The sequence below is a fragment of the Oncorhynchus masou genome, chromosome 32, assembly GCF_036934945.1.
Source record: "Oncorhynchus masou masou isolate Uvic2021 chromosome 32, UVic_Omas_1.1, whole genome shotgun sequence".
Classification (NCBI taxonomy): Eukaryota; Metazoa; Chordata; class Actinopteri; order Salmoniformes; family Salmonidae; genus Oncorhynchus; species Oncorhynchus masou.
Genome location: NC_088243.1, coordinates 13,502,476 through 13,515,428, shown reverse-complemented (window position 1 = coordinate 13,515,428; position 12,953 = coordinate 13,502,476). Strand labels below are relative to the sequence as shown.

The 12,953-nt window shown below is 43.4% G+C and overlaps 1 protein-coding gene across 3 annotated transcripts in view; it reads right to left on the bottom strand.

The window, feature by feature from the left end:
• Nucleotides 1–2,130: 2,130 nt before the first annotated feature.
• LOC135525610 (spectrin beta chain, erythrocytic-like) overlaps nucleotides 2,131–12,953 on the bottom strand; it is a 106,421-nt gene continuing 95,598 nt past the window's right edge. For all 3 annotated transcript variants that reach the window (XM_064953332.1, XM_064953333.1, XM_064953334.1), the window contains 4 exons: nucleotides 6,269–6,537; nucleotides 5,812–5,985; nucleotides 4,364–4,406; nucleotides 2,131–3,518 (listed from right to left, as the gene is read on the bottom strand). In XM_064953332.1, coding sequence (XP_064809404.1) covers nucleotides 3,312–3,518; nucleotides 4,364–4,406; nucleotides 5,812–5,985; nucleotides 6,269–6,537 — 693 coding nt within the window. In that variant the 3' untranslated portion in view covers nucleotides 2,131–3,311. The remainder of the gene's footprint in view (nucleotides 3,519–4,363; nucleotides 4,407–5,811; nucleotides 5,986–6,268; nucleotides 6,538–12,953) is intronic.

The following is a 12,953-nucleotide window of genomic DNA, read 5'->3' as shown; positions in this document are numbered from 1 at the left end:
GCCACAGATTCTCCCATCCATATGCAGCGTACTCAAGTTTTTGCATGTGATGTGGCCACGGAGTCCCTGTGTCATGTCCAGGACATCCCGCATCCCTTGGTTCTTCTCAGGGCTCCTCCATCCCTTGGTTCTTCTCAGGGCTCCTCCATCCCTTGGTTCTTCTCAAGGCTCCTCCATCCCTTGGTTCTTCTCAGGGCTCCTCCATCACTTGGTTCTTCTCAGGGCTCATCCATCCCTTGGTTCTTCTCAGGGCTCATCCATCCCTTGGTTCTTCTCAGGGCTCATCCATCCCTTGGTTCTTCTCAGGGCTCCTCCATCCCTTGGTTCTTCTCAGGGCTCCTCCATCTGGCTTCTCTGTATACACTTGCAACTTTCACACATATGATGACGCAGCATCACAGCAGCCCAGATCTAGTTTCCATATTTTGCGGGTTTAGACGGTATGTACTGCCCCTAAATGGTATATGCTGCTCATCAACAGTAACGATGGGCCCAGGGTTGTGATACGGGGGAAGGCGGTCCAACCACTTGTCCCACACTAACCTGATTGCAGCTAGCTCGTCTCACTGCACTGACCTGATTGCAGCTAGCTCGTCTCTCTGCACTGACCTGATTGCAGCTAGCTCGTCTCTCTGCACTGACCTGATTGCAGCTAGCTCGTCTCTCTGCACTGACCTGATTGCAGCTAGCTCGTCTCTCTGCACTGACCTGACTGCAGCTAGCTCGTCTCTCTGCACTGACCTGATTGCAGCTAGCTCGTCTCTCTGCACTGACCTGATTGCAGCTAGCTCGTCTCTCTGCACTGACCTGATTGCAGCTAGCTCGTCTCTCTGCACTGACCTGATTGCAGCTAGCTCGTCTCTCTGCACTGACCTGATTGCAGCTAGCTCGTCTCTCTGCACTGACCTGATTGCAGCTAGCTCGTCTCTCTGCACTGACCTGATTGCAGCTAGCTTGTCTCTCTGCACTGACCTGATTGCAGCTAGCTCGTCTCTCTGCACTGACCTGATTGCAGCTAGCTTGTCTCTCTGCACTGACCTGATTGCAGCTAGCTTGACTCTGCCACCGAGCTGGTCTGGTGTCTCTGTTATTGAAGTGGATACTCCTGGAAATAATGTGGACATTTTACAGAGACATTGTTGCACGGAAAAGTTCTCTGCCAGTTTCTGCATCCCACAGGGATTCTGTGGATTCTCCATTGGATCTGAAAACACCAGCAAGGATAAGAACCCCAAAATATGCATGTAAATGAGTTTGGTCCATCTCCTTCCATCTCTCTCCCAAAACATACCTCCCCTCCAAGTTAGTGCAGTCCAGAATGGATGGTGTCTGGGATGAACAGTTCAAAAGAAGACGATGTCCTGCACATGACTAACCACCATCCTTATTACATTGGCAGCCAATGCTGGGGTGGCCCATTCCTTGGGCAAGAAGACCATTCAATTTCACAATGCAGGCTGCTGATTAGCTGGTCCTGGGGCTGGCTGAGGGTCAATCTCAACCTCGTCTTGCAACTCACTGTCAGACTCAAATTGACATAGACATGATCCTCATACGTGACAGGTAGCCTAGTGGTCAGAGCTTTGGGCTAGTAACTGAAAGGTTGCAAGTTCGAATCCCTGAGCTGACAAGGTAAAAAAAATCAGTCATTCTGCCCCTGAACAAGGGCAGTTAACTCACTGTTCCGAGGCAGTCATTGAAAATAAGAATTTGTTCTTAACTGACTTAGTTAAATAAAGGTCAAATAAAAAATATTTGGAAAATTCTTCATCTTCCAAGATGGAAGACGGTCCTTCCACACCAGCTTCTCTCTCTTCTTAGGCCCTCTGAGCAGAGAATATTTTTGCCATACTGATTGATTGTGGTAAGGAGCCACACATGCAAAGCTATTTATTTGTGTTCCCCCCCAATTTGCACCTGGCTGGGGTAGTGTCGGAAAATAGTGCATTTTTTTCAATATCGAAATAATGTGTTAACATTTTGCAGGTTCCCGTAAGACATTGTGTAGTTTCACACACTACAAAGGGTAAAGAGAGCGAGAAAAACAGCAGACAGGCAGGGAGACAGACAGGCTATGTTGAAACAGCAGGCCCAGGGAGGATGAAGACCGAGTGAAGGCACACACAAACCTTTTTGTTAAATTTTTACTTATTTTCACCTACACACACACACACTTTTCCATACTTTTATTACCCTCGGGTCCTGTGGACCCAAACACCACATATATAAAATACATGTGTAGGAGGGTGCACAGTGTGCACTGAATGAAAATGTGTTATTTTATATGTTCTTCACCGAAAATGAGCCAAGGCCAATGAGTCTCAGGTTGAAAAAAATTATGTCTTTGAGTAAACATTGAAAATGGGTCCCACAGACCCGAACACCACACAAAAAATAAACAAAAAACTTGATTCATGCATTTTTTTTTGATATACTGTATATGAACAGATATGAAATTCGAGATTTGATAAACAAGTGTTAGGTATGAGCTATTTCAAGTTCTCAGAGATGGCCATTGTTCTGGTAAAAGTCATGTTTGAAAGTGATTGCGTTATGTTTAAGGTAATAGCAGGTCAATAACAAGATAGCATAATCATCTTTCAATTGTGTTACTTTCATTATCTCAGTTAAAACAGTCTATAACTGCCCATTTCAGCAGCATTATTTTGCCTTCACAGTGCATAGGACAATTAGTTTGCATACTTGCAGTTGTACTTGCTGTGCATGCAGGTACTGTACTGTACTGTACAGCACTGTACAATGTCTCAATCTCTTTCAGGCAACACTAGGCCTATCAATTCATTAGTTAAAACAGAATTTACAAAGCTCTTTTAAAAAGCCTAGCCACCCAATCCTGATGATTCTATGATATAAGAGCACCAAATTCAAACCACAGTATAACAATTCACAACCATTTATAGGAATATAAGGCAGATGAATCAACAAAAGTACTCTTATGAGTCATACTGTTTTGTAATACAAATCATACAAGCATGCTTTTATCTAAAGCAAAGTTGGGAAACAATTGTAAAAGGAAAATAATGAATTTTACAAACATTCTTTGGTTGAGTGTGAAAAGAGCATTCCTGTGCTTTTATTTAGCTATTTGAATTCAGCATATTTTGTCAAAAAGAGAAAGAAAAATGTTGTTACCCTGGCTTTAATACAGGCAGCAGAGGTTTAAATCTAAACTACAATATCTCATCTATTTCAAAGTAAAAAAGAAAATCTTTATAAGATCAAATTCATTCTGATTGTACAGTAAAACTTCTTCTGCCCCAAGACCTGCAATATAGTCAGTCTGTCCATCCTCACTTTTTATTGGCAAACCGACTGAAGCCCTTCTTCTCCTTGTCTTTCTTGTCTTTCGCTGGCTCTGGTGTGGTGAGGGTGGTAGAAGAGGAAGGAGGGGGCAGGCTGCGGGCCCGGACCCCTGCAGACCCTGAGGGTTCCGCCTCTTCCTGTGCCAGGGGCTTCACTGCTTTCTCTATGGCCTGGGTCCAACGCCCCAGTTCCTCCTGAAATAACCATATATTTACGTTGAATATATGTCAATGAATTTGGGTGTTGGGGTTAAGGTCCCTCCAGTATTGACATTGGTAATAGATGTACAGATGTAATGCATTTCCACATACTTCCATGATTCCATTGCAGAAAGCGCCGGACGCTTATATTTCAAATGGTCCAACAGCAATGAGATCTGTATTTTGATGACTTGTTGATCAACGGATATATTATGGAGAACTGTGTGAAGTCTGATATTTTGCCACAGTGGTCTATCGATTGGTCAGACCAGATCCTGTGTCAGTGACTGGGGATCTGTGTCAGTGGTTGGGGATCTGTGTCAGTGGTTTGGGATCTGTGTCAGTGGTTGGGGATCTGGGTCAGTGGTTGGGGATCTGGGTCAGTGGTTGGGGATCTGGGTCAGTGGTTGGGGATCTGGGTCAGTGGTTGGGGATCTGTGTCAGTGGTTGGGGATCTGTGTCAGTGGTTGGGGATCTGGGTCAGTGGTTTGGGGATCTGGGTCAGTGGTTGGGGATCTGGGTCAGTGGTTGGGGATCTGGGTCAAGCTGCCATGTCTTAACACAGCCTAATATTACCAGATAGGATACAGAATGTGTTTGATATTATATTGTAGGATAATGTAATATTGTATACAGTATGGATATTTTAAATGCATTACAGTGTTGTACTGTGGTGTGATTGTTGAACGTATGTTTGGATATTTCATGTGTGTTAATGATTATATTCCAAAGTGCATTACTGCTGTAACCCTGTAATAAGAACCCATGACATTCTTGTGTGACAAAACCAGATAAATAAAATACATATCATAAAAAAAAGAAGTGCGTGAAGAACCCACCTCGTCTTTACACTGGAACAGATACTCACTACCATCACCCAGCCTGGAAGATAGACAGCAAGAGGGAAAACAATTCAGTTTAAACCAAACGCGTGGTAAGAGAGTGTGAACTAAAATCAGCAAAAAAAAGAAACATCCTCTCACTGTCAACTGCGTTTATTTTTATGTAAAATATTTATGAATAATGTCTCCCTGAACAAAGGGGGGGAGGTCAAAATCAAAAGTTTCAGTCAGTATCTGGTGTGGCCACCAGCTGCATTAAGTGCTGCAGTGCATCTCCTCCTCATGGACTTCACCAGATTTGCCAGTTCTTGCTGTTAGATGTTACCCCACTCTTCCACCAAGGCACCTGCACATTCCCAGACATTTCGTAGGTCCCAGACTTAGGTCCCAGACGTTCTCAATGGGATTGAGATCCGGGCTCTTCGCTGGCCATGGCAGAACACTGACAGTCCTGTATTGCAGGAAATCACGCACAGAACAAGCAGTATGGCTGGTGGCATTGTCATGCTGGAGGGTCAAGTCAGGATGAGCCTGCGGGAAGGGTACCACATGAGGGAGGATGTCTTCCCTGTAACGCACAGCATTGAGAATGCCTGCAATGACAAGCTCAGTCCGATGATGCTGTGACACACCACCCCAGATCATGACGGACCCTCCACCTCCAAATCAATCCCCGCTCCAGAGTATAGGCCTCGGTGTAACGCTCATTCCTTTGACGATAAATGCGAGTCTGACCATATCCCCTGGTGAGACAAAACCGCAACACTTCAGTGAAGAGCACTTTTTGCCAATCCTGTCTGGTCCAGCGACGGTGGGTTTGTGCCCATAGGCAACATTGTTGCAGGTGATATCTGGTGAGGACCTGCCTTGCAACAGCCTTATACAAGCCCTCAGTCCAGCCTCTCTCAGCCTATTGCGGACAGTCTGAGCACTGATGGAGGGATTGTGCGTTCCTTGTATAACTCGGGCAGTTGTTGTTGCCATCCTGTACCTGTCCCACAGGTGTGATGTTCGGATACACTGCGAGGACGATCAGCTGTCCGTCATGTCTCCCTGTAGCACTGTCTTAGGAGTCTCACAGTACGGACATTGCAATGTATTGCCCTGGCCACATCTGCAGTCATGCCTCCTTGCAGCATGCCTAAGGCACATTCACATGAACAGGGACCCTGGGCATCTTTCTTTTGGTGTTTTTCAGAGTCAGTAGAAAGGCCTCTTTAGTGTCCTACGTTTTCATAACTGTGACCTTAATTGCCTACCGTCTGTAAGCTGTTAGTGTCTTAACGACCGTTCCACAGGTGCATGTTCATGGGAAACAGTGTTTAAACCCTTTACAGTGAAGATCTGTGAAGTCCTTTGGATTTTTACAAATTATCAGGGTCCTGAAAAAGGGACATTTCTTTTTTTGCTGAGTTTACGTACACTAAAACACTAACGTTCCTCACCTCAGTATGAATACATGCTTCTTCTTCTTGTAGTTGTTCAGGACTTCCCATTTGGCGTTGCCGAGCGACAGAGGGTCCTCTCCGTGGTAGGTGGAGCCATGGCCGAAGCTCTTGGCGTCCTTATAGACAGACAGCTGACCAGGCTTCAGCACACAGTACAGGTTGTTCCAGGACCTGTGAGAGGACAGGAGCACAGACATATTTTGATGGAAAACACCTTAAGCAGATACATACGCAACCCAAGCTTACCCAAAACTATTTTAATTATTTGGAGGTAGTATCATGAGCTATCCTTTACATCCTACCTACTGTAATTGGAGTGAGTACCTTCTTTCATTACCCCAAACTATACAAAATAACTGGCAAAATGTGCAGCCTTAATTTTAAGCAAATCAACCATTTTAAGCCTAACCATAGCAACAATAACCATGATCTTTAAGGGTGTGAGTGTCTCTACCTGTTGGAAGCCTTCTTCCCAGCAGCCTCTAGATCGTGTTTCCGTCCCAGCATGCCCTCCTGCAGCACAGCCTTAGGGCTGAGGGGGTCAGCAGGTAGGGTGGCGGCCCGGGGCTCCCCCTCCCTGGGGGTCTGTCCTGACACAGAGGCATCCAGCAGCTCCAGAGAGCTAGCATCCTGCATCTCAGAGACCATGGGCACCGTAGAGTCACCCGCTGTTCCCTCCAACTGACCCAAACTGGGCTCCACCTCCACTGCTCCAGAGGCAGACTGGGGAAGAGAATTGAGTATGATATATTTACAATCAATTTTAACGTACATATAGGAAAGAGAAATGGGCCTGGATTCAATCAGATTGAGCATTAATCAGCATTGGCCGACATTCTGCATACCAGATGTTTTGGAGGTGTAACTGCTGTATGAGCTGACCAATCGGTGAGCGGCTGCTCTAGTGAGTCACAAACCACTCCCTTCCTTACTACCCCTACTGTGTTAGAAATTCAGAAATGCCACTAGAAAGTGTTGGCTCTATGTTTGAAATTACCCCTTTCCGTAAAGCTTTACAATAAAGATCTCTTTGTAAAAGGTTTATAAAGGGTTTGTAATTACATTATTAATGGTTGTTTAATCATTTGTAAATTAATTATAAACCATTAATAAATGGGTTATAACGAATTGGTCAAAATAGTGCAATAACTAGTCAGTGCTTGCCAAAATAGTGAGCCACTATTTACCTCCAGCTATTAACCCTTTATAAATGCCCTTACAAATGTGTATTATAGTGAACCCTTATTTATCATGATGTAAACTTATTTGAAATGGTTATACAGTTCAAAAATATATATTTTCTCACTTTTGGGTGTGATGCATTGTTGCCCTGACCCAGGAAGAAACATTATTGGTTTTCAGACTAATGGTCAACTCAAATGATGTGTTTTGTTTGTTTTGTTTTGATGTCGTTTGAAACAAAATATTATTAAAGGCAAGTCAATAAAAAACGAATTCTTAGTTACAATGACGGCCTACCAAAAGGCTGCGATCAAAAATAAAAAATATAGGACAAAAACACACATCATGACGAGACACCACAACACTACAAAAAGAGAGACCGAAGACAAAATCATAGCATGGCAGCAACACATGACAACACAGCATGGTAGCAAGACCACATGACAACACAGCATGGTAGCAAGACCACATGACAACACAGCATGGTAGCAAGACCACATGACAACACAGCATGGTAGCAAGACCACATGACAACACAGCATGGTAGCAAGACCACATGACAACACAGCATGGTAGCAAGACCGCATGACAACACAGCATGGTAGCAAGACCACATGACGACAACAACATGGAAGCAAGACCACATGACAACACAGCATGGTAGCAAGACCACATGACAACACAGCATGGTAGCAAGACCACATGACAACACAGCATGGTAGCAAGACCACATGACAACACAGCATGGTAGCAAGACCACATGACAACACAGCATGGTAGCAAGACCACATGACAACACAGCATGGTAGCAAGACCACATGACAACACAGCATGGTAGCAAGACCACATGACAACACAGCATGGTAGCAAGACCGCATGACAACACAGCATGGTAGCAAGACCACATGACGACAACAACATGGAAGCAAGACCACATGACAACACAGCATGGTAGCAAGACCACATGACAACACAGCATGGTAGCAAGACCACATGACAACACAGCATGGTAGCAAGACCACATGACAACACAGCATGGTAGCAAGACCACATGACAACACAGCATGGTAGCAAGACCACATGACAACACAGCATGGTAGCAAGACCACATGACAACACAGCATGGTAGCAAGACCACATGACAACACAGCATGGTAGCAAGACCACATGACAACACAGCATGGTAGCAAGACCACATGACAACACAGCATGGTAGCAAGACCACATGACAACAACATGGAAGCAACACAACATGGCAGCAGCACAACATGGTAGCAACACAAAACATTATTGGGCACAGACAACACAAAAGCAAGAAGTTAGAGACAACATTACATGAGGCGAAGCAGCCACAACTGTCAGTAAGAGTGTCCATGATTGAGTCTATGAATGAAGATTTGTTATTTATTTTTAAACTCGTTCCAATTGCTAGCTGCAGCGAACTGAAAAGAGGAGCGACCCAGGGATGTGTGTGCTTTGGGGACCTTTTAACAGAATGTGACTGGCAGAACGGGTGTTGTATGTAGAGGATGAGTGCTGCAGTATGTATCTCAGAGAGGGTGGAGTGAGGTCTAAGAGGTTTTTATAAATAAGCATCAACGAGTGGGTCTTGCGACAGGTAAACAGAGATGTCCAGTTTACAGAGGAGTATAGAGTGTAGTGATGTGTATAAGGAACATTGGTGGAAAAACTGATGCCCAAATGGTAAAAAACATCTAGCCGCTCGAGAGCACCCTTACCTGCTGATCTATATATTACGCCTCCATATTCTAGCATGGGTAGGATGGTCATCTGAATCAGGGTTAGTTTGGCAGCTGGGGTGAAAGAGATGTGATTTTACCTTAGCCTACAGCTTTGATATGTGTTGAGACAAGGACAGTGTACCGTCTAGCCATACTCCCAAGTTCTTCTATGAGGTGACTACCTCAAACTCTAAACCCTCAGAGGTAGTAATAACACTGGTGGGGAGAGGGGCATTCTTCTTACAAAACCACATGACCTTTGTTTTGGAGGTGTAAAGAACAAGGTTAAGGACAGAGAAAGCTTGTTTGACACTAAGAAAGCTTTATTGTAGAGCGTTTAACACAAAATCCAAGGAGGGGCCAGCTGAGTATAAGACTGTATCATCTGCATATATATGGATGAGAGAGCTTCCTACTGCCTGAACTATGTTGTTGATGTAAATTGAGAAGAGCATGGGGCATAGGATCGAGCCTTGGGGTACTTCCTTGGTGACAAGCAGTGGCTGAGACAGCAGATGTTCTGACTTTATACACTGCACTCTTTGAGAGAGGTAGTTAGCAAACTAGGCAAAATACCCCTTAGCCGGCCCACAAGAATGGAATGGTCTACTGTATCAAAAGCTTTGGCCAAGTCAACATTGCTTAGAACCAAGGGCAACGGTGAGATCATTTAGGACCTTTAAGGTTGCAGTGACACATTCATAACATGAGAAATCCATAGATTAGGTACTAATGAATTTATTTACATTTACTGATTTCCTTATATGAACTGTAACTCAGTAAAAATCTTTGAAAGTGTTGCATGTTGCGTTTATATTTTTGTTCAGTATAACACAATATTTAAATAATAAATAATAAGTAAGTTCAAGAGTCAAAATTCGCTTAACAAGTCACATACGTTGCATGGACTCACTCTATGTGCAATAATAGTTTTTAACATGCTTTTTGAATGACTACCTCATCTATGTACCCTACACATACAATTATCTGTAAGGTCACTCAGTCGTGCAGTGAATTTCAAACAGATTCACAGATTCAACCACAAAGACCAAGGAGGTTTTCCAATGCCTTGCAAAGACGGGCACCTATTGGTAGATGGGAGGACATTTTAAAAAGCAGACATTGAATATCCCTTTGAGCATAGTGAAGTTATTAATTACACTTTGTATTGTGCACCAACACCCAGTCACTACAAAGATACAGGCATCCTTCCTAACTCAGTTGCCAGAGAGGAAGGAAACCGCTCAGGGATTTAACAATGAGGCCAGTGGTGACTTTAAAACAGATACAGAGTTAAATGGCTGAGATAGGAGAAAACTGATGATGGATGAACAACATTATAGTTACTCCACAATACTAACCTGAATGACAGAGTGAAAAGAAATACACATATTTGCAATAAGGCACTAAAGTAAAACTGCAAAAAATGTGGCAAAGTAATTAACTTTATGTCCTGAATACAACGTGTTATGTTTGGGGCAAATCCAACAAAACACATCGCGGAGTACCACGCTTCATATTTCCAAGCATGGTGGTGGCTGATGTTATGGGTATGCTTGTCATAGGACAAAAAAGAAAGCGCTTAGCACAGGAAAAAATCAGAGGAAAACTAGTTTGTGTAGCTGTGTAGGGTTAAAAAATAATAATAATTAGCAAATATTGTAAAATCCAGGTGTGAACTTAGACTGTAGACAACCAAATTTGGAATAAGTCAAGGGGTGTGAATACCAAGTCTTACTCATTAATAAATGGTCAGTAGGCTTTCACTTTCTTTAAATGTATATTTTCAGCAGTTAGCAATGTTGGTAACTCATTTGTTAATAGCCAGTGTATTGCCACTTTAAAATAAGGTATTCTTTTAGCAGTTATAAATGTTGATAACTCAGTTATAAATGTTTTGTCTGTCACTATAAAAATATGGTACAGTATACTTTTAGCAGTTATACATGTGGGTAAATCATTTATAGATGATTTGAGAGTTCAGTCAGAGCTTAGATATACTTATAGGCATTAATGGGTCCTTAACCTCTCTGGGATCGTTCGGGATGCTAGCGTCCCACCTCGCCAACAGCTAGTGAAAGTGCAGGGCACCAAATTCAAAACAACAGAAATCTCATAAATAAAATTCCTCAACCATACAAGTATTTTACACCATTTTAAAGATACACTTCTCGTTAATCCAACCACAGTGTCCGATTTCAAAAAAGCTTTTCGGCGAAAGCAGAACATATCATTATTTTAATTCAGCAACTAGTCACAGAAAGCATTCAGCCATTTTCCAACCAAAGAGAGGTGTCACAAAAAGCAGAAATATAGATAAAATTAATCACTAAGCTTTGACGATCTTCATCAGATGACACTCCCAGGACTCAATGTTACACACTACATGTCTGTTTTGTTCGATCAAGTTCATATTTATATCCAAAAACCTCAGTTTACATTGGCGCCATGTTCAGAAATGCCTCCAAAACATCCGGAGAAATTGCAAAGAGCAACATCAAATAACAGAAATACTTATCATAAACTTTGATGGAAGATACATGTTTTACATAGAATTAAAGATAAACTTGTTCTTAATGCAACCGCTGTGTCAGATTTCCAAAAAGCTTTTCGGCAAAAGCACAATATTCAATAATCTGAGAACAGTGTTCAGCCACAAAAGCAAGCCATACAGTTACCCGACTCCAGTTGTGGAGTCAACAAAAGTCATAAATAGCATTATAAATCTTCCCTTACCTTTTCTGATCTTCATCGGAATGCACTCCCAGGACACCCACAAGAAATGTTTGTTTTGTTCGATTACGTCCATATTTATTTCCAAATACGCGTTTTGTTTGCGCGTCTAGTTCACAATTCCAAAGGCACAATGCGCGAGCGCAAAATCCAGACGAAAAGTCAAAAGAGTTCCATTACAGTTTGTAGAAACATGTCAAACGATGTTTACAATCAACCTTAGGGTCTTTTTATAATAAATATTCAATAATATTCCAACCGGACAAAAGCGTATTCATTACAGAGGAAAAAGAAGGCACGGCACACCCGCGTGACCACACAGTAAACAACTGATTGGCCACAGCCTAGTCCACTTGTTGAAACAGCTCTTATTCGACACCCTTCCACAATAGAAGCCTCAAACAACTTTCTAAAGACTGTTGACATCTGCTGGAAGCCTTGGGAAGTGCAATCTGTCCCCATAGACACAGCATATTGGATAGGCAATCACTTAAATGAAACTACAAACCTCAGATTTCCCACTTCCTGGTTGGATTTGTCTCAGGTTTTCGCCTGCCATATGAGTTCTGTTATACTCACAGACATCATTCAAACCGTTTTAGAAACGTTGGAGAGTTTCCTATCCAATACTACTTATACTATGCATATATTAGCATCTGGGACAGAGTAGCAGGCAGTTTACTCTGGGCACCTTATTCAACCAAGCTTCTCAATACTGCCCCCCTGTCACCAAGAATTAAATCCTCAAAAAGTTATACATCTGCACCATTGAGAGCATCCTGACTGGTTGCATCACCACCTGGTATGGCAACTTCAATGTGCTACAGAGGGTAGTGCATTCGGCACAGTACATCACTGGGGCCAATCTTCCTGCCATCCAGGACCTCTATACCAGGCGGTGTCAGAGGAAGGCCCTAGAAATTGTCAAAGACTCCAGCCACCCAGGGCCTCTCAAGTGGCGCAGTAGTCTAATGCATCGTAGTGCCACTAGAGATTCTGGGTTTGAGTCCAGGCTCTGTCGCAGCCGGCCGCGACCGGGAGACCCATGGTGCGGCGCACAATTTGTCCAGCGTCGTCCGGGTAAGGGGTTTGGCCGGCAGGGATGTCCTTGTCCCATCGCGCACTAGCGACTCCTGTGGTGGGCCAGGAGCTGTGAACGCTGACACGGTCGCCAGGTGTACAGTGTTTACTCTGAGACATTGGTGTGGCTGGCTTCTGGGTTAAGTGGGCATTATGTCAAGAAGCAGTGCGGCTTTGTTTGGGTTGTGTTTTGGAGGACGCATGTCTCTCGACTTTCGCCTCTCCCTCAACCGTACGGGAGTTGCAGCGATGAGACAATACTGTAACCACCAATTGGATACCACGAAATTGGGGAGAAAAAGGGGTAAAAGTTTTTTTTTTTTATTAAGACTCCAGCCACCCAAGTCATAGACTGTTCTCCCTGCTACCGCACGGCAAGTCTAGGTCTAAAAGGCTCCTTAA